Source organism: Poromitra crassiceps (assembly GCF_964638095.1).
Source record: "Poromitra crassiceps genome assembly, chromosome: 4".
In the NCBI taxonomy this organism is placed as follows: Eukaryota; Metazoa; Chordata; class Actinopteri; order Beryciformes; family Melamphaidae; genus Poromitra; species Poromitra crassiceps.
Window position 1 is genome coordinate 57,479,070 of NC_139626.1, and position 27,861 is coordinate 57,506,930.

At 44.9% G+C, this 27,861-nt stretch overlaps 1 protein-coding gene across 2 annotated transcripts in view; it reads right to left on the reverse strand.

The window, feature by feature from the left end:
* npepps (aminopeptidase puromycin sensitive) overlaps window positions 1–27,861 on the reverse strand; it is a gene marked incomplete at its 5' end in the record, with an annotated part of 99,125 nt that overhangs the window by 54,728 nt on the left and 16,536 nt on the right. The window contains 13 exons of one of the 2 annotated variants that reach the window (XM_083635557.1): window positions 1,488–1,551; window positions 1,890–1,999; window positions 2,104–2,164; window positions 4,123–4,227; window positions 6,793–6,957; window positions 7,645–7,759; window positions 7,865–7,898; window positions 7,996–8,092; window positions 8,450–8,650; window positions 18,900–19,007; window positions 20,415–20,536; window positions 20,674–20,751; window positions 25,059–25,143. In XM_083635557.1, the coding sequence (XP_083491683.1) occupies window positions 1,488–1,551; window positions 1,890–1,999; window positions 2,104–2,164; window positions 4,123–4,227; window positions 6,793–6,957; window positions 7,645–7,759; window positions 7,865–7,898; window positions 7,996–8,092; window positions 8,450–8,650; window positions 18,900–19,007; window positions 20,415–20,536; window positions 20,674–20,751; window positions 25,059–25,143 (1,345 nt within the window). Of the gene's footprint in view, window positions 1–1,487; window positions 1,552–1,889; window positions 2,000–2,103; window positions 2,165–4,122; window positions 4,228–6,792; window positions 6,958–7,644; window positions 7,760–7,864; window positions 7,899–7,995; window positions 8,093–8,449; window positions 8,651–18,899; window positions 19,008–20,414; window positions 20,537–20,673; window positions 20,752–25,052; window positions 25,144–27,861 lie in introns of both variants that reach the window. The other variant, XM_083635558.1, reaches the window with a different exon arrangement.

Genomic DNA, 27,861 nt, shown 5'->3' on the forward strand with positions numbered 1-27,861 from the left:
TTGTGTCAAAGACGTTTGGCATGGGACTGGACCTTTGTGCAAAGTTTGGTTAGTTTTCATCCATGGGAAGTCGAACTTCCCGGGAGGATGAAGAATAATACAGGCAAATACAAGAAGTGGCCTGGCCGCTTCGCTGGCCCGGCCACTAATAATAAAGGCAAATACAAGAAGTGGCCTGGCCGCTTCGCTGGCCCGGCCACTAATAATTGGTTAATTAAGTGATGGGGTTACAGTATCCTACTGGTGCAGGGTCACAAGCTGGTCCTCTGGTAGTGAGGACTAAACATTGTGGGCCCAAACTATCATCAAAGTTGCCCATCCCTGCCTTAAACCTATAAGCCGTCATTTCCTGCAGTTGGTGGAGAATATTTTCTCACTCCTAACGAACCGCAGCGCAGCTCTTCTAGAACTGTGACTCACACATTTTCAAACTCTCTGTGCGATTATTTGGTGCGATCAGAGTCTGAAGGCATTGTTCTCGCCTGGCCAAACAAACCCACCTAAAGGAGGAAATGCCCTAGAATGCAAACAAAACTCTCCAAACAGACTTGCTTTCAGGCCTTTATTGACAGACCAAGTACGTTTGGAGAGTTTTGCAAAGTCAATTTAGGATAATTTTCTGTGACAACTTAACTAACAGTAACTAGTGCTCCAAGCGTATTCAAACAAACTCAAGGACCTATTTGAAAACACTACTACTATTCACTCACCATCATGTGGTCCTATTCACTCTATTCACTCACCATCATGTGGTCCTATTCACTCACCATGATGTGGTCCTATTCACTCACCATGATGTGGTCCTATTCACTCACCATGATGTGGTCCTATTCACTCACCATTATGTGGTCCTATTCACTCACCATGATGTGGTCCTATTCACTCACCATCATGTGGTCCTATTTACTCACCATGATGTGGTCCTATTCACTCACCATCATGTGGTCCTATTCACTCACCATTATATGGTCCTATTCACTCACCATGATGTGGTCCTATTTACTCACCATTATATGGTCCTATTCACTCACCATCATGTGGTCCTATTTACTCACCATGATGTGGTCCTATTCACTCACCATTATATGGTCCTATTCACTCACCATCATGTGGTCCTATTTACTCACCATGATGTGGTCCTATTCACTCACCATTATATGGTCCTATTCACTCACCATGATGTGGTCCTATTCACTCACCATGATGTGGTCCTATTCACTCACCATTATATGGTCCTATTCACTCACCATGATGTGGTCCTATTCACTCACCATGATGTGGTCCTATTCACTCACCATGATGTGGTCCTATTCACTCACCATGATGTGGTCCTATTCACTCACCATGATGTGGTCCTATTCACTCACCATGATGTGGCCCTATTCACTCACCATGATGTGGTCCTATTCACTCACCATGATGTGGTCCTATTCACTCACCATGATGTGGCCCTATTCACTCACCATGATGTGGTCCTATTCACTCACCATGATGTGGTCCGCTGGCACAGAATTTCCTCTGAGACATCTTGAGGATGCGGTCATCTCCTTGCTATAAATAACATCACAATTGTCAGTGTGTGAGATGCCACACTTGTATAAATACTACAAGCAGGGGAGAAAATGAGCAGCAGCCACCAACCAAATACTAGTCAAGTGTGGCTGCAGCATATAAATGTCTGCTCTGCCGTACACTTTGTAAGGTCAATAATACCTTTTCAAAGATTCAAATCATCCATTTGGCAGCTAATATGGTGAATTTCAAAATCAAATGCTGTCCGCTGGGGCCTCTTGAATAGTTCTAACCACAATCAACAAAATGCTTGACGTTGATTTAAAGCAGTTTGTTGAAATAGACGTTGTGTCCGGTGAAGGCAAGGCTGAGCTCACCTGTTCCTGGTCCACTACAATGATAGGGAAGCCCATCTGCTTGGTCCAAGAGCTCATCACCCGGGCGACTGGTTTTCCACTAGCCTGTTCCAGACAGTCCCATAGGTCCTCTGAGGAAGAGGACCACCGGTGGTCAGAGTCAAGCAAAACAAATCTGACACGGCCGTTTAGTCGTGGGGGGGGGGGGGGGGGAACAGTCTTGAAGAAAACGTACCTGTCGAAGCATTTTTATGTTGGAACTTCAAAAGATAGGTGTTCATTCCTTTCCTAAAATCCTGCAGAGAAACGGCAACAACAAAACCAAAGTAAACACACTAGAGAAGCAATACGAAGACTACTAGCACACTTGGTGCAGCTGTGTCAATCAGCCCCCCCCACCTCGTCTCCTATGTAGTCGTGCAGCATGCTGTGTGTCAGTCAGCCCCCCCACCTCGTCTCCTATGTAGTCGTGCAGCATGCTGTGTGTCAGTCAGCCCCCCCCCCCCACCTCGTCTCCTATGTAGTTGTGCAGCATGCTGTGTGTCAGTTAGCCCCCCCCCCCCACCTCGTCTCCTATGTAGTTGTGCAGCATGCTGTGTGTCAGTCAGCCCCCCCCCACCTCGTCTCCTATGTAGTTGTGCAGCATGCTGTGTGTCAGCCCCCCCCCCACCTCGTCTCCTATGTAGTCGTGCAGCATGCTGTGTGTCAGTCAGCCCCCCCACCTCGTCTCCTATGTAGTTGTGCAGCATGCTGTGTGTCAGTCAGCCCCCCCACCTCACCTCCTATGTAGTCGTGCAGCATGCTGTGTGTCAGTCAGCCCCCCCACCTCACCTCCTATGTAGTTGTGCAGCATGCTGTGTGTCAGTCAGCCCCCCCCACCGCACCTCCTATGTAGTCGTGCAGCATGCTGTGTGTCAGTCAGCCCCCCCAACTCATCTCCTATGTAGTCGTGCAGCATGCTGTGTCAGTCAGCCCCCCAACTCACCTCCTATGTAGTCGTGCAGCATGCTGTGTGTCAGTCAGCCCCCCCACCTCGTCTATATAGTTGTGCAGCATGCTGTGTGTCAGTCAGCGCCCCCACCTCGTCTATGTAGTCATGCTGTGTGTCAGTCAGCCCCCCCCCCACCTAATCTCCTATGTAGTTGTGCAGCATGCTGTGTGTCAGTCAGGCCCCCCCACCTCGTCTCCTATGTAGTTGTGCAGCATGCTGTGTGTCAGTCAGCCCCCCCCTACCTCGTCTATGTAGTTGTGCAGCATGCTGTGTGTCAGTCAGCCCCCCCCCCCCCCTCATCTCCTATGTAGTTGTGCAGCATGCTGTGTGTCAGTCAGCCCCCTCAAACTCATCTCCTACGTAGTTGTGCAGCATGCTGTGTGTCAGTCAGCCCCCTCAAACTCATCTCCTATGTAGTTGTGCAGCATGCTGTGTGTCAGTCAGGCCCCCCCCACCTTGTCTCCTATGTAGTTGTGCAGCATGCTGTGTCAGTCAGCCCCCTCAAACTCATCTCCTATGTAGTTGTGCAGCATGCTGTGTGCCAGTCAGCCCCCCCACCTCATCTCCTATGTAGTTGTGCAGCATGCTGTGTGTCAGTCAGCCCCCCACCTCGTCTCCCATGTAGTCGTGCAGCATGCTGTGTGCCACCTCGTCTCCTATGTAGTCGTGCAGCATGCTGTGTGTCAGTCAGCCCCCCACCTCACCTCCTATGTAGTCGGGCAGCATGATGTGTGTCAGTCAGCCCCCCCACCTCGTCTCCTATGTAGTTGTGCAGCATGCTGTGTGTCAGTCAGCCCCCCACCTCGTCTCCTATGTAGTTGTGCAGCATGCTGTGTGTCAGTCAGCCCCCCCACCTCACCTCCTATGTAGTCGTGCAGCATGCTGTGTGTCAGTCAGCCCCCCCCCACCTCGTCTCCTATGTAGTTGTGCAGCATGCTGTGTGTCAGTCAGCCCCCCACCTCGTCTCCTATGTAGTTGTGCAGCATGCTGTGTGTCAGTCAGCCCCCCCACCTCACATGTAGTTGTGCAGCATGCTGTGTGTCAGTCAGCCCCCCAACTCATCTCCTATGTAGTCGTGCAGCATGCTGTGTGTCAGTCAGCCCCCCCACCTCACCTACTATGTAGTTGTGCAGCATGCTGTGTGTCAGTCGGCCCCCAACTCATCTCCTATGTAGTCGTGCAGCATGCTGTGTGTCAGTCAGCCCCCCCACCTCGTCTCCTATGTAGTTGTGCAGCATGCTGTGTGTCAGTCAGCCCCCCCACCTCGTCTCCTATGTAGTTGTGCAGCATGCGGATCACAGACGCTCCTTTGCTGTAGGATATGGCGTCAAAGATTTCGTCGACCTCTGACGGATGGCCCACATTCACCTGCAGCACAGAACGTCAGTCAGCCAAGGGACACACAAAGCATCACAACAACCCAGTGCCAACCGACTGGTAATCATTAATGAACCATCAATTATTGATCATTACAAAAGTAAGTTAATGATACACAATGCGGCAGATAACTTTTATTGAAGCAAGCAGCAGCTGTTCCTCCACAGTTCAGTGGGTAGGGCAAGGGTTATGGGTTTGATTCCCACTGGCCGCATGACCTGTGCTTCATTTTACTCAATTACAAATCAGTGCTCTCTGGACCAAAGTCCAGACCAGTGGTTTGGTGTGTCGCACATCTTCAAAACGACCACATATTTATGAATGTAGAATTAACCATAAACCAACTGCAGCAGATATTGCTTGTTTTTCCACATATTATCATGGCTGATTGCCGTTTGTGTAAATAGATATCAAAGCTTGCAGAAAATCCACCAGTTATCCTACTTGTAATTACCGCTAGATGTTTTTCCCAGTTCATATTTTCTGGGAATCCAACATGACATGAACATGACATGTAAGAGAGTACTTGAAATTAGCTTACCCGGCTTAGCTAAAATATCATATCTACCACAATATACTCAAGTTTCAGGGGAAATTGAATGTAGGCAGGTCTGACTGCAGTTTGAGTGTTACTGTGTTTAGAAAGACATGTTTTGGGTGGTCCTGGATTGGATTGAGTTGCATTCAAAAGCAGTGCTCCCTGCAAACTGAGAGCTACACAGAGCTACAGTGAACAAACAGAGCTACACAGTGCTACAGTGAACAACAAACAAAACAACAGAACCAAATCTGAAGAAGAAAAAAACCTGTGTCTTTCTCCATTTACAATACAGGTGTAATGGAGAGAACATGTGTGCTATCTGTGTGATTGTAAACACCTTTGTTGCAACAACTAACCTGTTGGCCGCCTGTTAAAGTCAGCCCCTCTGTTACAGTCAGCCTGTTACAGTCAGCCTCTCTGTTACAGTCAGCTTCTGTGTCACAGTCAGCCCCTCTGTCACAGTCAGCCTCTCTGTCACAGTCAGCCTGTTACAGTCAGCCCCTCTGTCACAGTCAGCCTGTTACAGTCAGCCCCTCTGTCACAGTCAGCCCCTCTGTTACAGTCAGCCCCTCTGTTACAGTCAGCCCCTCTGTCACAGTCAGCCCCTCTGTTACAGTCAGCCCCTCTGTCACAGTCAGCCCCTCTGTCACAGTCAGCCCTCACAGTCAGCCCCTCTGTCACAGTCAGCCCTCACAGTCAGCCCCTCTGTTACAGTCAGCCCCTCTGTCACAGTCAGCCCCTTTGTTACAGTCAGCTTCTCTGTCACAGTCAGCCCCTCTGTTACAGTCAGCCCCTTTGTTACAGTCAGCCCCTCTGTCACAGTCAGCCCCTCTGTTACAGTCAGCTTCTCTGTTACAGTCAGCTTCTCTGTTACAGTCAGCTTCTCTGTTACAGTCAGCTTCTCTGTTACAGTCAGCTTCTCTGTTACAGTCAGCCCCTCTGTTACAGTCAGCCCCTTTGTTACAGTCAGCCCCTCTGTTACAGTCAGCCCCTCTGTTACAGTCAGCTTCTCTGTTACAGTCAGCTTCTCTGTTACAGTCAGCCCCTCTGTTACAGTCAGCCCCTTTGTTACAGTCAGCCCCTCTGTTACAGTCAGCCCCTCTGTTACAGTCAGCCCCTCTGTCACAGTCAGCCCCTCTGTTACAGTCAGCCCCTTTGTTACAGTCAGCCCCTCTGTTACAGTCAGCTTCTCTGTTACAGTCAGCCCCTCTGTTACAGTCAGCCCCTTTGTTACAGTCAGCCCCTCTGTTACAGTCAGCTTCTCTGTTACAGTCAGCTTCTCTGTTACAGTCAGCTTCTCTGTTACAGTCAGCCCCTCTGTTACAGTCAGCCCCTTTGTTACAGTCAGCTTCTCTGTTACAGTCAGCTTCTCTGTTACAGTCAGCCTGTTACAGTCAGCCCCCCTGTTACAATCAGCCCCTCTGTCACAGTCAGCCCCTCTGGGCTCATGTATGATTCATATTGATGGCTGTCTATCAAAGGAGTGGACGGTTAGCTCTTAGTGAGGGGAAGCCCATGTCCATAAGAGGCTCCCGTAGGCAGGGTCAGCTCTCCCTCTTTCCCCCTTCACAAGATGGCGGCAGCTGGTCGCCAACAGCGTTAGTCCGTTAGCGACAGCGTATTTCAGTCCATCTGTTTTGGAGACGTCCTTTGTTGTCGTGTCCTGTCCCTGCAAGGCGTATGTCCAAACTAAACATTTCGGGGGAGTACCGCAACGGAGCCCTCAAACCCAAACCCGAGGGAGATGTTCCGAGAGACGCGGGGACATCGCCTGAGCCACAACGGGGACAGCTTGGCAGGTGAGCTGGCGTCTGTCACCTTTGATGACACCTGGTTGTTGTTGCATGCTACGGTGACATGACATTGGTGCTGGCTCACCCCTAAGGACATTAGCCTTGATGTCAACGTTGTAGATCGAAGCTAGCGACCCAGCCCGTGACCCCGGCCCCAAAACAAAACCAACATGAGAACACAGCTTCTGTTTGACAACGGACGGACTCCCCCGCTGAACCCACCTCGATGGGATGGCTGTTGTCCAGCGCGTCCAGGTCCAGGGCGCGGGTGTAGTCGGCAGAGACAAACTGGGTCCAGATGTCGTACTCTGGGAAGCAGTGGTCCACACACAGATACTCGATCCAGGAGGCAAAGCCTTCATTCAGCCAGAGGTGGGTCCACCACTCCTGTAGAGACACAAAAAAAAAAAAAAAAAAAATCACACCCAGTGGTTGAAGTAAGCGGTGCGGGGGTTTGCACAGGCCGGATATAAAGACTTCTCCCCCACCCCCCCTCTCCCTGGCGCTGTGCATGGTGGCGTGCGTGTGCGTCCGTACTTTAGAAGTTGATTATAATTATGACTACAACTATTACTATATTAGACATGTAACGGTATGAAAATTTCACATCACGATTATCGTGAACAAAATTATCACGGTTATCGTATTATCACGGTATTCGTAAAAGAATGCTGAAAATGTTCAAAAAGTACTGAGAGATAATTTTACAATGTTTTATATTGAAAACTCAGACCCAAAAAGGATTGATACACTCACTGAAATCATTTCTCCAAGGCTGCACGTTTGCATCTGGGAGACGGTTGCCAACTTTGGTTGATGATGGACAGTATTTACCATGTTTTTCAAAGCACTGTAATCACGGTACCACGGTTTTAATGATAATGAAAATTTGAAACGGCACGGTTATCGTAAGGAATTTTATCACGGTTATCATTAAAACCGGTTATCGTTACATCCCTAATTACTATCATCATTTTCAAAGATTCTGAAAAAGTTGCTCTGCGTAGGTCTTCCTTTGGGCATTTTCTGTAACACATGGCCGAGGGAGGAAGGGGGGTTGTTGTGGTTGGTTACCATGGTGACCAGGTTTCCAAACCACTGGTGGGCCAGTTCGTGTCCGACCACCAGCGCCACCCACTGCCTGGAGGACGAGCAGGAGTTCTTCGGGTCGATTAGCAGCGCCGTCTCCCTGGGGAACAGAGAAAGACTAGGTTAAGACCAGGACGCCTTGCATGTGCGTTTCCACTTTATTTACGTGTCTGTATTTACGTGTTCTTAGACAACTACAATGTACCTGTAGGTAACAAGGCCCCAGTTCTCCATGGCACCTAGAGAGGCAGGAACACCACGCATGTTAAAGTTCCACTGGAAACATTTTCTATGCAATGTCAGAAGTTACAAAGAGTGTCGACGACGAATACTAACCAGCGGCAAAATCAGCGATAGCTATGAGATCAATTTTAGGCAACGGATAAGGAACATTGAAGTACTCTTTGTAGAAAGGTAAGGTCTTTGTCGCAACCTGCAAAAGTCAGGGAGAGGGGAAGGGGGAACAACAGTTACATCCACATGTTTGTTTTATGCTACAACACAACACCACAAGTATTTCCCAAAAAGCCTGGATAGTCTGCTAGTTTGTGGTCTATCGGTTGTCAAAGGGCCAGGACAAAGCCTACACAACAATCGTAATGGAGACGCCAGTATAGAAATTGAGGGTGGAAATGTGGCCGTTTCAGGAAGTTAGTCTACTCGGTTTGGAGGTTCTTTTATATTCTCAAAACCACTTCAGCTTTTAATAAAAAGGTGTTAAAAAACGTCGAGTGAACGGACGGACCGCTGCGGCCCGACGGGCTAAAAGGGTTTCAAACCACAAGCTCACCTCCAGTGCAAATTTCCCTTGTTCCGACTTGCCGACGGGCGTGTAGACGCGTACCGTCACGCCGTCTGACGACTGGCTCTCCACGAAGTCATATTCACCGATGACAAACGCTACAAGGTACGTGGACATGATGGGCGTGGTGGCAAACTTCACTTCCACACGGCTTTCGTCTTCTGGATATGGCTTTCGGTCAATGACATTCTGGAACGGGGACATGGGGACATGTTACATAATGGCCTGGGAAACGGTTAACTGGCTCAATATGGAGACATCATATATGCAAGCAGAACACTACCAACAGAACTGTAGCGCCACTTTGTAAGTAACACCAAGCTAAAATTAGCTTTTTTGTTGTTGCAGATCATGGGTGAAGAGCACAGACTGTCAGCTCCCTCCCCTTACAAATATCGTTGTGTGCCTAGCACAGGGGTAGGCAGGCAATCTCTCTCTTTAGCTCTTTAGCTCTTTAGCCCCGCTCTAGTGGCTCCCTGTGGCTTTGAAAAATGATATGGAAATGAATAAGGGCCTGTGTCCATCTAGCGTCTTTTCCTCAGGTCCAGCGTCTTTTTTCAGTTGTTTCCAATGGGGGGGGGGGGGGGGAGCGTATGCGGGCGCACACGGACGTCTATAGAAAGTGCGCTGCGCCCAGCGTCTATTTTCAGATCGCTCCGCCGTTTTTGTGCGCCCGACTCCCAGCGCTTCAAGCTGAAAATATTTTTACTTTTCAGAAAGACGCTGGTGTCGGGTGCTCCTTTTCTGGCAACTAATCATGGAGAAACAATCGCAAACAGAGACAGAAAGGCTCAATTGTGGGAGCAGATTGGCTAGACACTTGATATTTCTGGTGAGTGTTGAGCTAAATCACTGTATGTGTGTTGTTTGCTAATGTTAGCTGTCAGCTATCAAGCTACTACCGCACTGAACTAACGTTAGTTTGAGACTGCTTCCTTGTATATTGTGCGCCGAGATCAGCGCTCCCCAGCGTACTTCCAGCGTTTAGCGGTCGGAAAAAGACGCTAGATGGACACACGGCCTGAACGGTTATTTTTTAACATTTTCATTTTTTTGTCATTGTCATTGTTTTAGGCCTAAAGTGATTCCTACATTTTCCAATTGTAAAAATGTAAAAAGATAATTAAATAGTGCGTAGACAGATTTGTTTGCTGCTGGCTTACTGGTATGCGTGATCTGCGGCGAGAAATCAGCAAACAACAAAAGTAGACATTTCCAGTAGGGATGCACCGATTGCAAAATTCGGTACAGATGTTTAAAATAAGAATTTGCCCGATAGCCGATACGATGTGTCTTTTTACGCCTTTTTTGAGAGGGAAACAAATAAATCTTCATTATAAACAAATAACTGACCCGTTTTAAAGTCTTTTGAGCCCTTCATCACACTATCTGTGAACGAGCACAAATTCAATCAGAGTGTAATGTAATTATGAAGCAAACAAACAACAAATTATGTGACCCAACTGATAGGCCAAATATCACTGCAATCGGTAAACGGCACATTTTTGCCGATAGCCGATTGCAGTCAACAAGACCGATATCGGCCGATGCCGAAACAAATGTAGGCCACTTTTAATACTGGGATCAAATAGCCAAACTCCACCACTGCTGCTAGTGTTGTGGCAGCTCAGCAGATAGTTTTGTGGCAGCTCAGCTCAGCAGATGGAAAGCCGTTCACGGACAGAGAATGCATCAAACTGTCATTAAAACATCTACAGTACAGCGTCGGCCGGCAACCTTTCTGATATGAAGTGTCATGTTCAAATTTGCTTGTCAATCAGAGTGCCACACCAAGATTAATGACTCGCACATTAAAATGTACATCTCCAAAGGATCGGTCATCTTATTCCATCCACAAGAAGACTGCCATCTCTATATAAATATCCACAACTGACTTCATTCCCTCATTTACAGTGTTTCAACTTCCAAAGGCAGCAAATGTTAGGGCTGGCACGGATCAGAAAACCCACGGATCGGATCGCGTGACGGATTTTGAGCCACGCATCACAGATTTTTCGGATCAGCAAAAAAATATATATATCAGATTTTTTCTCTCAAAATTAGATTTTCGATTAGATTTTTTTAATACTATTATAATTCTCTAACCATTTGTTGCCCTGGATAGCTCAAAAAAAAAAAATTCTCATAAGTGACACAATGTATGCTTTTACTCTGAAGGCACAACAACCCAACTTCCTGTTTTAGGTGGCACTGCTATGCCTAACTTCGTGGCTGTTGCTTGCACCAGTCACATGACACGGGTACAGACCTACAGACCAGACCAGGTCAGTCTGGAAACATAACGTTGATGCTACGTTAAGCTACTCAGTGGCCCCACGTGTTGTTTTGTTGTTATGTGTCCTAAGGCAACATTTCACCGTCCGGTGATAATGTGTTCGTGAAAAGTGTGCGCGTGTGTGTGTGTGTTGTGGCTCTCGTTAATATCTTGTGCAGCGCGCAACACGCTGATCGCATTCCTGTGCTTTTTCAGAGGTGTTGAAATAAGTTTGTGTGACGCTGTCTTTAGTAGCCACTAGCCACAGCCTTCAGAGAGACTTTACAGCGGGGAGAAGGGTTGAGGAAGCTCACTTGTGCTTGCCATGATTATGCCTGGCTGTGTCTGGCTGCGCTGGGCGTTCTCAGACACTAACGTTAAACGTTGAATGAAACGAAGGGGGGTGGGGGGGGCTAGGGGGTGGTCCGCAGACCATTGACATTCCGAACCGCGTTCCGAACCGTGGGGGCTGATCCGTACGGGTCACGGATTATCCGTGATCCGTCCCAGCCCTAATTCTTGTTCATCAGCAATAAACAAAAAAAAAAAAAAGGGAAAAAGAAATGCTCAGTATACTCTTCATTCCCTCATTTACAGTGTTTCAACTTCCAACGGTACGTATGCTTGTGGTGTACTCTATTTTTTGATTCATCAAATTCATTCATTCATTCATACAGTAAGAGCGACAGAAATATGAGCACCATACAAACAAGTAGGCTACCATCTTATGCAAACATCCACCTGACTTGAAATCATTAAACCTGCTGTACCAAACTTCCATCATTCTTGTTCATCAGCAATAAACTAAGACCGTCATAGCAATGGCAAGAATCATCAGTCAGCAAATCCAGGACATTCTTTTGTGGCTATTTTTTCCGCCAAAAATGGCTCTTTTGATAGTAAAGGTTGCCGACCCCTGGCCTAGGATGATCATGTAGAATAGACCCCTGGCTTAGGATGATCATGTATAATAGACCCCTGGCCTAGGATGATCATGTATAATAGACCCCTGGCCTAGGATGATCATGTATAATAGACCCCTGGCCTAGGATGATCATGTATAATAGACCCCTGGCCTAGGATGATCATGTATAATAGACCCCTGGCCTAGGATGATCATGTATAATAGACCCCTGGCCTAGGATGATCATGTATAATAGACCCCTGGCCTAGGATGATCATGTAGAATAGAGCCCAGGCCTAGGATGATCATGTATAATAGACACCTGGCCTAGGATGATCATGTATAATAGACCCCTGGCCTAGGATGATCATGTATAATAGACCCCTGGCCTAGGATGATCATGTAGAATAGACCCCTGGCCTAGGATGATCATGTATAATAGACCCCTGGCCTAGGATGATCATGTAGAATAGAGCCCAGGCCTAGGATGATCATGTATAATAGACCCCTGGCCTAGGATGATCATGTATAATAGACCCCTGGCCTAGGATGATCATGTATAATAGACCCCTGGCCTAGGATGATCATGTATAATAGAGTCCTGGCCTAGGATGATCATGTAGAATAGAGCCCAGGCCTAGGATGATCATGTAGAATAGAGCCCAGGCCTAGGATGATCATGTAGAATAGACCCCTGGCCTAGGATGATCATGTATAATAGAGTCCTGGCCTAGGATGATCATGTATAATAGAGTCCTGGCCTAGGATGATCATGTATAATAGAGTCCTGGCCTAGGATGATCATGTATAATAGAGTCCTGGCCTAGGATGATCATGTATAATAGAGGCCTGGCCTAGGATGATCATGTAGAATAGAGCCCAGGCCTAGGATGATCATGTAGAATAGAGCCCAGGCCTAGGATGATCATGTATAATAGACCCCTGGCCTAGGATGATCATGTATAATAGAGTCCTGGCCTAGGATGATCATGTAGAATAGAGCCCAGGCCTAGGATGATCATGTAGAATAGAGCCCAGGCCTAGGATGATCATGTAGAATAGAGCCCAGGCCTAGGATGATCATGTGGAATAGACCCCTGGCCTAGGATGATCGTGTGGAATAGAGCCCAGGCCTAGGATGATCATGTAGAATAGAGCCCTGGCCTAGGATGATCGTGTAGAATAGAGTCCTGGCCTAGGTTGATCGTGTATAATAGACCCCTGGCCTAGGATGATCGTGTAGAATAGACCCCTGGCCTAGGATGATCATGTAGAATAGAGCCCTGGCCTAGGATGATCGTGTAGAATAGACCCCTGGCCTAGGATGATCGTGTAGAATAGAGCCCTGGCCTAGGATGACCGTGTAGAATAGAGCCCAGGCCTAGGATGATCGTGTAGAATAGAGCCCTGGCCTAGGATGATCGTGTAGAATAGAGCCCAGGCCTAGGATGATCGTGTAGAATAGAGCCCAGGCCTAGGATGATCGTGTAGAATAGAGCCCTGGCCTAGGATGATCGTGTAGAATAGAGCCCAGGCCTAGGATGATCGTGTAGAATAGAGCCCTGGCCTAGGTTGATCGTGTATAATAGACCCCTGGCCTAGGATGATCGTGTAGAATAGAGCCCTGGCCTAGGATGATCGTGTAGAATAGACCCCTGGCCTAGGATGATCGTGTAGAATAGAGCCCTGGCCTAGGATGATCATGTAGAATAGAGCCCTGGCCTAGGATGACCATGTAGAATAGAGCCCTGGCCTAGGATGATCATGTAGAATAGAGCCCTGGCCTAGGATGATCATGTATAATAGAGCCCTGGCCTAGGATGATCGTGTAGAATAGAGCCCTGGCCTAGGATGATCGTGTAGAATAGAGCCCTGGCCTAGGATGATCGTGTAGAATAGAGCCCTGGCCTAGGATGATCGTGTATAATAGAGTCCTGGCCTAGGATGATCATGTATAATAGAGCCCTGGCCTAGGATGATCATGTAGAATAGAGTCCTGGCCTAGGATGATCATGTAGAATAGAGTCCTGGCCTAGGATGATCATGTATAATAGACCCCTGGCCTAGGATGATCATGTAGAATAGAGCCCTGGCCTAGGATGATCATGTAGAATAGAGCCCTGGCCTAGGATGATCATGTAGAATAGAGCCCTGGCCTAGGATGATCATGTAGAATAGAGCCCTGGCCTAGGATGCTCATGTAGAATAGAGAGCGAAAGTGAAACGTCACTTCCTGCTTTCTCCCTGTACCAGCGCTGGGAAAAATATGAATGGCAGTGAACGAAGAATAACGTTACTTTTTTGATCCCGTTTGAATTGTGCCACGGGGTGCCAACGTTCATTTTGTTTAAAACATAACTTTGCATGTAAAGAAAGTCGCAGTTTGTCGTCAGTCTGAAACGTAGGGGTTAGTTTCGTATAAAAACGACATAGCTCGTGGCATGTCTCCGGTCTTCAGCTTTGCCGGTAGAGAAAGTGACGTCACTTAGGCGACAGTGTATGTAGTCTTTCTGATTTATAACTCATAGTGCAACAGTTTGGCGACAAACTGCGACTTTCCTGACATGCAAAGTTATGTTTTAAATTGACAAAATTTACGTTGGCACCCCGTGGCACAATTCAAACGGGATCAAAAAAGTTACGTTATTCTCCGTTCACCGCCATTCATATTTTTTCAGCGATTGGTACAGGGAGAAAAGCAGGAAGTGATGTTAACTAACTTTGCCTCTCTATAGACCCCTGGCCTAGGATGATCGTGTAGAATAGAGATCAGTGTTTCCCACAGGATTTTAAGAATTTGTGGTGGGGGACCGCAGACCCCCCAGGTGGGGTGCGGGGGCATGCCCCCCTGCGAGATTTTTTTAAACATTTTAAAGTAAAATGCATGAATTTGGTGTACTTTGAGAAAGCTTAAGAGCAAAATTAAAAGGCTAGATCTATGAAGAACATGTCATCATTACTGTGCTGTGGGTTTACAATGACAAACTAAATTTCTCCCTATAGGTCAGGGATACTCAACTTGCTTTGCCACTTTTGTGAAATGATAGAAGGCGAGGGGCCAGTTAATAAACAAACAATATACATTTTTCTGTAGCGGATTGTAGGTTTTTGGGGTGTCAGCCGGAGTTTAGGCTGACAATGTTGTGCACACCGGATAGTTAGGTTAAGTTAGTTAGGTTAAGTACATACATAAGTGCCTGCGTAGCGAGCAGATGGCGGTATTTGACAATTTAGCAGCTAGATTATTGAAAGATATTCCATATTCCATACTGAAATGCTATAACAGAAGTATTGGCCAGAATGACATGAACATTTATTGGACACTTATTCAGCGGATATCTTGCATGTTGCGTTCAGGTGCACTGTAAAAAAAAAAAAAAAAAAATTTGGTCAACATCTTATTGTGGCGGTCAAAATATTATTGTGGCGGCCCGCCACAAATTCCTTTATGTATGGGAAACACTGGAGATTACTGGGTCAAGAAATGAGAGCTAAGGAGAAAAGCTCTTTTAGTTGCCGTTGCGGTTGATATTCATATTAGTAGTAGTAGTATTTCGGAAAAGAGGTCGGTGGTTCGATCCCCGGCTTCTCCAGTCTGCATGTCGAAGTGTCCTTGGGCAAGATACTGAACCCCAAATTGCTCCCCATGGCTGTGTGCCGGCACCCCGCGTAGCAGCTTGCCGCCATCGGTGTGTGAATGTCTGTGTGAACGGGCGTGTGGGTGAATGTAGGCACATTGTAAAGTGGTTTGGATAAAGGCGCTAAATAAATGCAGGCCATTTACCATTATGAGTCCTATTAGTGGTGCTACGTGACTCAGTGAGTAGAAAATAGGGATGTCTCGATACTAGAGTTTCTACTTCGATACCGATACCCAGGAAAATATCGATACTCGATACCACGGGAAGGGGGGATGATGACACATCAAGACGCATAAAAATTAGACAGATGGACAGACGCGCGCGCATCTCTCTCTCTCTCTCTCTCTCTCTCTCTCTCTCTCTCTCTCTCTCTCTCTCTCTCTCTCTCTCTCTCTCTCTCTCTCTCTCTCTCTCTCTCTCTCTCTCTCTCTCTCTCTCTCTCTCTCTCTCTCTAGCACGAGTGCTGTGTTCAACACACAGCACTCGATCTCTTTCTCCGTTTCCCTCCCCCCCCTCTGTCTCGCGCTCTCTCTCTCTCGGAAAACCTGCTGCAGACGGGACACGCCCACACAGTCCGCGGGAGAAAATACACTCTAAAAAATAATTGATTCTCATGAGTTTTGCCACGACTGTCAAACCTAAATTTATATACTTTGCGACGTTCATCATCGTTCAAATTTGGCTGGTGGCTTATTAACATAGGGTCCTGTGATGTGATGAACTCAAAATGCTAAATAATAAAGAAATATTTCTGGTTTCCAGGGACTTTAAGCTTGTTGAAGCAACAGATACCCAATGATAGGGAGGGGTAAATCTGTGATTTTTCAAAAGCACTGATGGTATCAAAACTGTTGCAAATGAGTATTGTATCCATTAAAAAAATATATATATTGATACTTTCGATACTATCGATACCTGTTGCAAATGAGTATTGTATCCGATTCAAATTTTCAGTATCGATACTTTTCGATACTATCGATACTTTTGACAACCCTAGTAGAAAATGACACAAACACTGGCAGGATTAAAGACTCCATCCCTGCTCTGAATGAAAGTGTCGACGGAATGCTCTGTGTGTATGAAAATGCACAGCCGGGCTGAATGCAGCCTGCTCTTGCATTGTCCAAGGACTTGAAAGGCCATGGTGTATTTGAAAGGCCATGGTGTATTTGAAAGGCCATGGTGTATTTGCTGCGGACACACATTTCGGCAGGTTTGCACAAAAAACAAGAAGACCGGTGGGTCAGTCTGCAGCGGGTAAAGGCTTGCTGGCCAAACTAGTTGAATTCTTCGTAGGGCTGGAAAATTAACTGGACATTTATCGAAACAGACATTTAGAACCTCTAACCGACTTAATCATTCTCATGCCAATTAATTCATTAATTCAATTAATTAATGTTCGTTCGGTTAATACTTCCCCCCAAAATGGGTACGTTCGTGAACTGTCCCCTTGAAAAGAAACACGACACCGTGTTCGGTCACACGCCTCCAACTAACGTTAAGTCTGCGTTCAGGCGTTCACTCGGCTGCTCCGTGACAAAGCTAGAGGACACGGGCGAAAACACGCTAAAACAGTCCAGTCCTTATCAGAGAACTAAATTAATCAAATTAAATAATTCTGTCATTTGTCTGGAATCATCACTATTGGTTCGTGTTGCCTTAACTTGTGGAAGTGTCTGTATTTTCTTTAAACATTAATTTCCTTTCTTTCCGTCTCTGTACGAGTATCTCTCAGTCAACTCGCTTGTTTGGAAATCTCGTTAGTGAACAGCTGCAATGTCTGATCCTCATATTGCCTCAACTGCCTTCTTGCTACTTCACTGCTATTTCTGGTTTTCCCAAGTTATGGTTTCCTCTATAATCTTCATGGCCCCCCTCTGGCATGGGAATTTTGAATACACAAACAATATGAAGCTGCACTGATTATACACAAATTTGTATGCAGCGACATGTCTGACTGTCGCCCGGAGGATCCTCAGCTGCAGCATGGAAAACTTCTGGATGACTGAAGGTCCGAGTGCTGGGGATGGGGGGGGGGGGCTATGCCAAAACCTAATCCCTCCCATCACAACATCATAATTCATCTGGATACTATTCCAATAATGTTCAACTGTAAGATTAGCTAGAAAAACAAGTGACCCCTCTTATAGCTAGAGGTACAGTAGTCAGTAGATTACCTAGAAAAACACGTGACCCCTCTTATAGCTAGAGGTACAGTAGTCAGTAGATTACCTAGAAAAACAAGTGACCCCTCTTATAGCTAGAGGTACAGTAGTCAGTAGATTACCTAGAAAAACAAGTGACCCCTCTTACAGCTAGAGGTACAGTAGTCAGTAGATTACCTAGAAAAACAAGTGACCCCTCTTATAGCTAGAGGTACAGTAGTCAGTAGATTACCTAGAAAAACAAGTGACCTCTCTTATAGCTAGAGGTACAGTAGTCAGTAGATTACCTAGAAAAACAAGTGACCCCTCTTATAGCTAGAGGTACAGTAGTCAGTAGATTACCTAGACAAACACGTGACCCCTCTTATAGCTAGAGGTACAGTAGTCAGTAGATTACCTAGACAAACACGTGACCCCTCTTATAGCTAGAGGTACAGTAGTCAGTAGATTACCTAGACAAACACGTGACCCCTCTTATAGCTAGAGGTACAGTAGTCAGTAGATTACCTAGACAAACAAGTGGCCCCTCTTATAGCTAGAGGTACAGTAGTCAGTAGATTACCTAGAAAAACAAGAGACCCCTCTTATAGCTAGAGGTACAGTAGTCAGTAGATTACCTAGAAAAACAAGTGACCCCTCTTATAGCTAGAGGTACAGTAGTCAGTAGATTACCTAGAGAAACAAGTGACCCCTCTTATAGCTAGAGGTCAGTATTCAGTGGAGATTTTGGCTGACAGAGCTCTAGTTCGTAGTGCTCTTAACTCATGAGCCTGCGTGTGCTGGTTATTTCTATGCTTATGGAACATGAACGCACGACCAGCAAATGATTTCTGGAGTTGCTGGAACACACAATACATAATCAGTCACAGCAGTAAAAGTTTATAATCAATCACAAACTTCATATGCTATGACTATTTATTTCAACTTAATAATGCCCCGGTACATCCTATATATATTTACCTGGTTTGGCTGCAGCAAGTGACACTGTTACCATGATTGGACATGAAAATATAATATAATGTAATAATCAAAGGCTGACGGTCTGTTCAATTATTTTGTTTGTAAGAAGCAACCTATGCCAGATAACTTTGAATGAAATTGTGTTGCAAACGCCTTCAGCTAAAGTTGAGACAGTGTGTGAATCACATACGTTGTTTTTTTAAGGCAGAGGTGTGTGTGTGTGTGGGGGGGGGGGGTTATGAACACAATGAGTGACCTCATTGTAAAAAGTCATTTTACATGTAGTTGCTTTTGGATCTCCAACAGACAGGCGCTAGCCAGAGGTCCAATATGCAACGAGCCATCACGTATGTGTTATGTTATGTAAGCTAGGTTAGCAAAGAAGGAGGGTGTGTGTGTGTGTGTGTGTGTGTGTGTGCGCGTGTGCGTGTATGTGTTTGTCTCAAGCTGTCCGGAGCTTCTCGGAGGCGAGGAGTGAACGTGTGACACGTACCATATTTGACAAGGCGACCCGGTCCTTGGGAACTATCAGAGCGATGTCAAAGGTGGCTTTGATAGCTGGCTCGTCCCAACAGGGAAAGGCTCTGCGCGCGTCGGTGGCCTGCAGGGGGCAGAGGGGAGGACACCGTGTTATATATATATGTTCACAGTAGGCTTCCATCCTGGAGGAGGCGGGGCTTCAGCCGCTGATGGACCTCCCTCCAGTCCAAGATTCCCGACGAGGCCGACCTCATTTTTGACTGCCGCCGTTTTCCCAACAAAAACACATTTTCAAAGGAAAAGACAACACATTGTAAACAATGCAGAAACATCGTAGCCTTTTCAAAGTAAAAGACAACACATTGTAAACAACGCAGAAACATGGTAGCCTTTTCAAAGTAAAAGACAACACATTGTAAACAACGCAGAAACATCGTAGCCTTTTCAAAGTAAAAGACAACACACTGTAAACAACGCAGAAACATTGTAGCATTTTCAAAGTAAAAGACAACACATTGTAAACAACGGAGACATCGTAGCCTTTTCAAAGTAAAAGACAACACATTGTAAACAACGCAGAAACATCGTAGCCTTTTCAAAGTAAAAGACAACACATTGTAAACAAGGCAGAAACATCGTAGCCTTTTCAAAGTAAAAGACAACACATTGTAAACAACGCAGGCAGATACATCGTAGCCTTTTCAAAGTAAAAGACAACACATGGTAAACAACGCAGTTACATCGTAGCCTTTTCAAAGTAAAAGACAACACATTGTAAACAACGCAGAAACATCGTAGCCTTTTCAAAGTAAAAGACAACAACACATTGTAAACAAGGCAGAAACACCGTAGCCTTTTCAAAGTAAAAGACAACACATTGTAAACAACGCAGAAACATCGTAGCCTTTTCAAAGTAAAAGACAACAACACATTGTAAACAACGCAGATACATTGTAGCCTTTTCAAAGTAAAAGACAACAACACATTGTAAACAACGCAGAAACATCGTAGCCTTTTCAAAGTAAAAGACAACAACACATTGTAAACAACGCAGATACATCGTAGCCTTTTCAAAGTAAAAGACAACAACACATTGTAAACAACGCAGAAACATCGTAGCCTTTTCAAAGTAAAAGACAACAACACATTGTAAACAACGCAGATACATCGTAGCGTTTTCTAACTAAAAGGAATGTTATGAGGTATTGCCTAACCTTTAGGACAGGTCTGAGACAACCAGCATGAATCACATGACCTTCACAACACTCCCCGTGGCTATATTGCAACACAGGCCATTATGGGCTTAAGCAATCCAACTCACTTTCCTAAAGAAATCATTTGCCTGGGGCTGTGAGCGTGCATGTGTGTGTGTGTGTGTGTGTGTGTGTGTGTGTGAGTGCGCGCGTGCGTGAGTGTGTGTGTGTGTGTGTGTGTGTGTGTGTGTGTGTGTGTGCGTGCGTGCGTGCGTGAGTGCATATATGTGTGTGTGTGTGTGTGCGTGCGCGTGTGTTGTAAGCCGGGCAGTTACCTCGAACTGTGTGACAGCAGCGTAGCGGACTTCTCCGGCAGAAGATGCATATTTACTTCGATAGAATCCTTTCATTTTGTCGTTCAGCTCCCCCACAAAGTCGACCTTCAACGTGCCGGAGCCTGGAGTCGGACGCAAAACACAAACAGCTCTGCGTTATTCATTCAAAGCAAAGGGCCATTTTGTTATTGTTCAACGGCGACAAACGATACGCCCAATGTTGCAAGACGGGACGTCGCCGCCGACCGTCTCCTCTTACCTTTCTGAAGAGCGCTAGGGAATGACAGAGTGACTTTCTCATCTTCATTTTGATAGTTGAATCCCGTGGCGTTGATTTCTAAAAAGGGAAAGAAAAAAACAAAACACAATACCCTGATCCCAGAACGTACACCGTCCTCTGTGGTGTATCAGGGGGCCTGTTCAGAGAAGGACGTGTGCATTTGAGAAGCCAGCTCCTTTCTGCAATTCATTCTCTATGGTGAGGACGCGCTAGGAGCGCACCTGGCGTTTTAAGCGCTCTCGGCGGGGGTCCAGACTAGGGATGCACGATAATTATCGGACCGATAAATTATCGGCCAATATGGCCATTTGCGTTATTATTTATTATTCCGATAATGGCCTTTTTCCGATAAATTATCCGATAATAATCCTGCTTTATTTTTTGCCTCGGAAGCGGAGCTTTTGTTGTCGCACATTCGTGACATCACAGCTGCGACGCAAACATGGCTGCTGCCAGTATGCTGCAGTTTCAGAATTATCAAGCTACTGTAATTTGCAATCCATGTCCCACACAGGTTCCGAGAGGAGGGGAAACCAATAAGCTGGCATTACGTTAAACCAAAGCTGGCGATGATGCAGCGGATATGTTTGTTGTTATTGTTAGCGAGTTTTGTTAGCATTAGCTCGTCGTGCGGCCTACCCTGCAGACTCGTCCGCTTGGCAGACAAAATGCTTGTGACATTTACAGTCTGTGGCTTGTGATCAAACAGCCCCGCAAAAGCACTTAATACACAGAGCTGGCGTAAACTTATAGAAACTAATGGAAACCCCTTTACCCGAAATGAAACATCCAGGGATTGTGTATTTAACTCGCAACCACTCGCTAACGTTAAGCTAACCGCGCTAGTTAGCGTTAGCTGCTGGACCATAGTGCTGGACAGAGCCATCTAACAGCCAATAATGAAAACAAAGGCGCAGTCGCGCGCACATTAGGCTACATAAATAGCATCAGTCAGTCAACATAGGGTTCTTTTCTTTAATCTGGTGGCAGCATTTTTCAGTAAAAAGTGAAACGACACAGATGGTTTATATAGTGCCTGCCCCATTCATTGGGCCCAGGCTACAACTCACTGAGAACTGGAACCCATGCAAAATTTTAACAGATCAGTATGACAAGTCTAAATTACTATGCCTTTTGTCATTGTGTTTTATCTGCAGACTAAGCAGCTTGGCTTTCCGTTATATAAAAGCCTTTATTTTTGTATTGACTATAATTGAGTGATACACTTTATTAAAACAATCATATTATATCAGAAGTTTTCTTCGTTTTGCGTTCACAGTGATGTCAGTTAGATTTGGTTAGGTCAGAACTATGCTCACTACATCCATACATCTACCCTAACCCTTTTTTAACCCCAGGTGTGCATAAAATACAGGTTAAAAACTAAAAATATATATATATATATTTTTTTTTTATATAATAATTATCGGTTATATCGTATCGGTTATCGGCCAAGAAGAATATATTTATCGGTTATCGTATCGGCTCTAAAAATCCATATCGTGCATCCCTAGTCCAGACTAACTTTTTAATTTAGGTGCACCGGCACATCATTTAGGTGCACCCAATCCTTTCACCGCGCCTTTTGGCGCCGCAATAATACATTTTAAGCATTACCTTCTTTTGTCATTTTGTATACATATTGGCAATTTATTAAAGTGATACGCTCAAAGATGTTCATGTCAATAAATGTTTGTTAAATCACTATCTATCACCAACTGGGGATGGGGATTGAGCCTATGGCCCATTGATGGGAGCCTTTGCATTTTAAGTATTGCAGCATTTATGAACTGGGTGTGATAGTGTAAATTAGGGCTGTCACTTTGTATTCGAAATTCGAATTTAACTTCGAATGTGGGGGAGGAGGGCATGTTCGAATGTATAATTGACCTGTTCGATTATTATTTATTTTTTTATTAACCAAAATTAACCAACTGCTGCTTGCTGGTAATGTTAATCCCATGTCAGAAAAAGTCTCCAGATTTGTCGTGTTAGTCTCTTCTGAGAGAAAGATTGTCTCCAGGGTCTGAAAAGTTGTCTCGAGTTGGATGCAGCCAAGTTTGTGAGGCAGTGTTGTGACTGTGAGCGTCCAAACACGTCGGGCCGATGCCCGGTGCAAAAAAAAAAAAAAAAAAAAAAAAAACATTTTTTTTTTTAATTAACCAAAAAACTTTGAATATATTCGAACATTTTGCGGGCAATTAAAGTTTGTTCGAACTTTATTTTGGGAAGAAAGCGACAGGCCTAGTGTAAATGTCACCTTACATTATGCTAAGTGAAAAAGTTAGGAGCACATTTAGGGACACAATGATTCATCCGTGTTACCGTTCTCATGATGCACTATGCATTTCTTACCAGAATGACTCAATGCAGCTCATTGGCTATTGTCATTAAATTAACCATTTATTCAGTCATGAATTCAGTCATTTTCAGGAAAATAAAAAAGAACACTTTTTTGTGTGCAAAAGCTTCATAGTTTAACGAAAATATGTTATGCTTTAAAGTCGAACTGAACCCGTTCGTCACGTGCGTCGCAGTCCGTTTCAGACTGAAAACATAATTTGTGTGAGATGACAAATTGAGAGGCAGGTCATAGTATCATGTCGATGATTTGATTTGACAATTCTGTCGACTGGCTTTGGCAATGGTCAATCCTGGCGTGTTCCACCCCCAAATCCAGTGGGATTCAGCGTGTTGTCGTGCTACGCAAGTGGGATCCGCGGAGTACCAGGCAGCCAGCTGCTTCGTGCGGAGGGAGCGGACAATCCAATGAATGGGTGCTGCCCGCCCGCCTGGAATCTCCGAGGGCAGACCCCTGACAACCACGCTCTCAAACGCTCTCAAGCGCGCGCCTTTTACGCTATTTCTGTAAATACGATATCCTTGGAATGCGCGTTTTAACGAGCCAGTTACATTTCTTTGCATTCTTAGAGATTATAGTTTTTGTTTTTTGTTCATGTTTCTAACAATTGGCCAAGTTAGTAGTTAGTTTATGGGATAGGAATTCCGCCAGATGACAGGCACTAGGCGCCATTTTCTACTTCATTTGGAAGAGAAAATTATCCTGAAATGCAGATTTGATTGACAGCTGCCATGTCGTGATATGATTGGTTGAAATGGGGTAGAAATTTGATAGTACTAGGCGACGTCAGCAAACTGTACATTACTGTTATCAATGAAATCTTGAAAAATGAACTTTTGATGTGAAAAAGTGTGAAAAACTAAAGAAATTAGATTGTTGTGATATTTTTTTAATTAAATAGGTGCACTGCATATTACCCAGGTATCTGAACTAAAAGGAAATAAAACTCATTTTTGGGTTCGGCTCGACTTTAAGGCGTCAGTGTGGAATATGAACCGGTGAATGAATGTATGGGTGCGTGTGAGAGTGGAAGGATATAAGTGCACGTGTCCGAGACTATGGGGGATGCGTGGGTGTGTCCACCACTCTGGGGGAAGGAGAAACAAGGGGAGACTAAAAACAGAATGCAGTCAAAAGAATACAACAAAAGGGCCTAATGAAAACAGTCGATAAAAGAAGTGAAATACACACGTTGTGTCTGAACAGCCCCTTTATGGTGTTTGTCAACTTTAAAGCAAAGGTGTGATCCACACAATGAGACGAACAACGATTTGGACGCGGCAGCCAAGATGTAAGCATGTGCGTCAATGATGTCAGTTTCATGAATAGAGCTGGGTATCGGTTCAAATTTCAAGAATCGATTCGATTCCGATTCACAAGGTTGCGAATCGATTCATTTCGATTCGATTCCGATTCGATCGAGTTCAATATGTTTCAAAATGTTTTTTGAGCTGTACCCTGAATTACATGTCCAGTTATGTAACGCAGGGGTTCCCAACCAGCCAAGTAGATACATGGGGGGGAAAAAAGTTGCAGACCTGTTGTCAATTTTAATGGTTTTAGTTACACATAATATTTACTCACCAGGTGGTGACAAAGGGTAAATAACAGCCTTTTCATCTGTCAATAAAGACACTTTCACAATTATGCACAGTGATTTGATTTCAGCCTATATCATTTCTAAAAGTAGATATTATTGATCAAACATTTCCATTCATGTAGCCTACAGTATTTTATGTTTTTGTTTCAACTACAAACATAAATAAACGTCAACTTGAAACTATGTTTCAACTACCACACACACAGCATAATATTTTAGCCTGTTTATTTAAAAAAAAAAAAATAGTAATAATAAAAAAATCGATCTCTGGACATATGAATCGATAATCGAGGATTAAAATAAAAATCGATTAAAAATCGGATAATGGATTTTTTGAGCCCAGCCCTATTCATGATGAAGGAGAAAGAGGAAAGAGGGAACAAAACGACATCTCACCCTCACCTTCTCCTCCCTCTGGTACAAAGGAGGCAGTGATGATATCAATGTCAGCACAGTTCATCACGATCTGATGTGTGGCCTGTGTCACCTGTAAAGTTTGACAAATACACAACACAACACAGCTTAGGGCAGGGGTGGGCAACTATTTTTCATGGGGGGCCACATGAGAAACCCAGATTGTTGCCGGGGGCCGAACAAATATTGTCATGCCGTAACACCATGGATGGGCAACTTTGACGATAGAGAGGGCCACAAAAAAATGTCCTCGCTACCAGATTTTGCTGAGGGCTGAACGGCGCCAGCGCGAAAAATTTGGGGCATTTGAAGTAGAGATGCTGCGATCGAGATTTTTCAATTCCGATCCGATTTCGATATTTTAGCTCAAAACCGATCCGATTCCGATCAAATTTCGATACCCGATTCGATACCGATTTCGATCCGATACCGATACAGCACATATTTAAGTCTCTCTATGCTGTCTGATAGCTAGCAGGCAACAAACATTTTTAGGGTTAGGTATGTATGTGTGTGCTTTGGTAATATAGTATGTAAACGATTTAGTTCATCTAATTAATTTGATGTAAAACTAAAACATAACAATCAAATACACACTTCTTTTGTACACCCCCACACCCCCACTCTGTCTCACACAGGACACATACACACACAGCCCTGTCCCTGTGTCTCTCTCTCACACACACAGCCCTGTCCCTGTTTGTGCATACATTTCCACTGCCAGATTGGAGGAGTCTTTTGTCATTTTCTAATGTTACTTCTCTTCAGTGCAATACGTTTTGATAACGACCTGCTGTACAGCGCCGTTCGCTCAGTCAACTAACGTGTCGTTAACGTGAGTTAGAGGAGAAAGATATAGCTGCTGTTAGCTAGCTAATTAGCCATGTTAGCTGCCTCAGTGGGTAACGTTAGCCTATAGAGAGTATTTATCTGACGTTTGTTAGCTACTCCTCAAACCTGCGGGTGGAAATGGTTTATGCGATGCGATGTATGTTGAAGCAAGACAACGTTTTAATGTACCTTGAATTGGACAAATTACGACGGGTCGTGCTCACGCAGATCTAAGCCCTGGCCATCCTAGGCTCAACACGAGACTCATCAGTCATTCGGTTGAGTCTCGCAAAGTTACACACAAAGTTTGTGCATACATTTCCACTGCCAGATTGGAGGAGTCTTTCGTCATTATCTAATGTTACTTCTCTTCAGTGCAATACGTTTTGATAACGACCTGCTGTACAGCGCCGTTCGCTCAGTCAACTAACGTGTCGTTAACGTGAGTTAGAGGAGAAAGATATAGCTGCTGTTAGCTAGCTAATTAGCCATGTTAGCTGCCTCAGTGGGTAACGTTAGCCTATAGAGTATTTATCTGACGTTTATGTTAGCTACTCCTCAAACCTGCGGGTGGAAATGGTTTATGCAATGCGATGTATGTTGAAGCAAGACAATGTTTTGGCCCTGGCCATCCTAGGCTCAACGCGGCCTCTGTGTGCTGCTGCTGCTGCATGCTGGATAGAAATCCTGGAGCGGAGTCATGGAATGGAGTGCTTATATCGGAGCCTTGGATCGGTCATTTTCGCTGGAATCCGATCCGATCCGATCCATGTTTTTTGGCTGATATCGCGCCGATATCCGATCACATGATCGGATCGCAGCATCTCTAATTTGAAGCCAGGTTTAGAGGAATAACTCATTTTAAATGAACAATTGTGATGTCATTATTCAGTCTTAACCACGAATATTTGATCCTTTTCCTCACTCACTCCTACCACCTGCTCTCCCTGCAGGGCTTGAAATTAACTTTTTTCACCACCTGCCAATATGGCTGCTAGATTTTAAAGTTACCAGCCAATTAGAATTTCCACTAGCCGAAATGTTTTTCTTGAAATAAACCAGAATATGAGTGGGTTAATTTAAGCATAAGTATCTGTAAGTGGCCCGGGATTCTCAAAGCCTGTGTTGAGGGTCACACAAGAACAAAAATGCACTCTTGAAGCTAAATAAATCCAAAACCAACAAGTTAATTATTTAAATTTCTACTTCAATGTAGAACAGTCATTTCTTATACGTGAGATTACTTTTAGCCTTTTAGTCGTAAATATTATTGAAAGATATTCCATATTCCAGACTGAAATGCTATAACAGAAGAGTATTGGCCAGAATGACATGAACATTTGGACACTTATTCAGCGGGTATATTGCATGTTGCGTTCAAGTGCACTGTAAAAATTTTCTTTTTTTCTTTTCTTTTTTTTTTGCAATTCCATCGCGGGCCACACAGGGCCGCATATGGCCCGCGGGCCGTATGTTGCCCATGTATGGCTTAGGGCCTGTGACACCTGTAAATATGGACAAATACACAACACAACACAGCTTAGGGCCTGTGACACCTGTAAATATGGACAAATACACAACACAACACAGCTTAGGGCCTGTGTCACCTGTAAAGTTTGACAAATACACAACACAACACAGCTTAGGGCCTGTGACACCTGTAAAGTTTGACAAATACACAACACAACACAGCTTAGGGCCTGTGTCACCTGTAAAGTTTGACAAATACACAACACAACACAGCTTAGGGCCTGTGTCACCTGTACAGTTTGACAAATACACAACACAACACAGCTTAGGGCCTGTGTCACCTGTAAAGTTTGACAAATACACAACACAACACAGCTTAGGGCCTGTGTCACCTGTACAGTTTGACAAATACACAACACAGCTTAGGGCCTGTGTCACCTGTACAGTTTGACAAATACACAACACAGCTTAGGGCCTGTGACACCTGTAA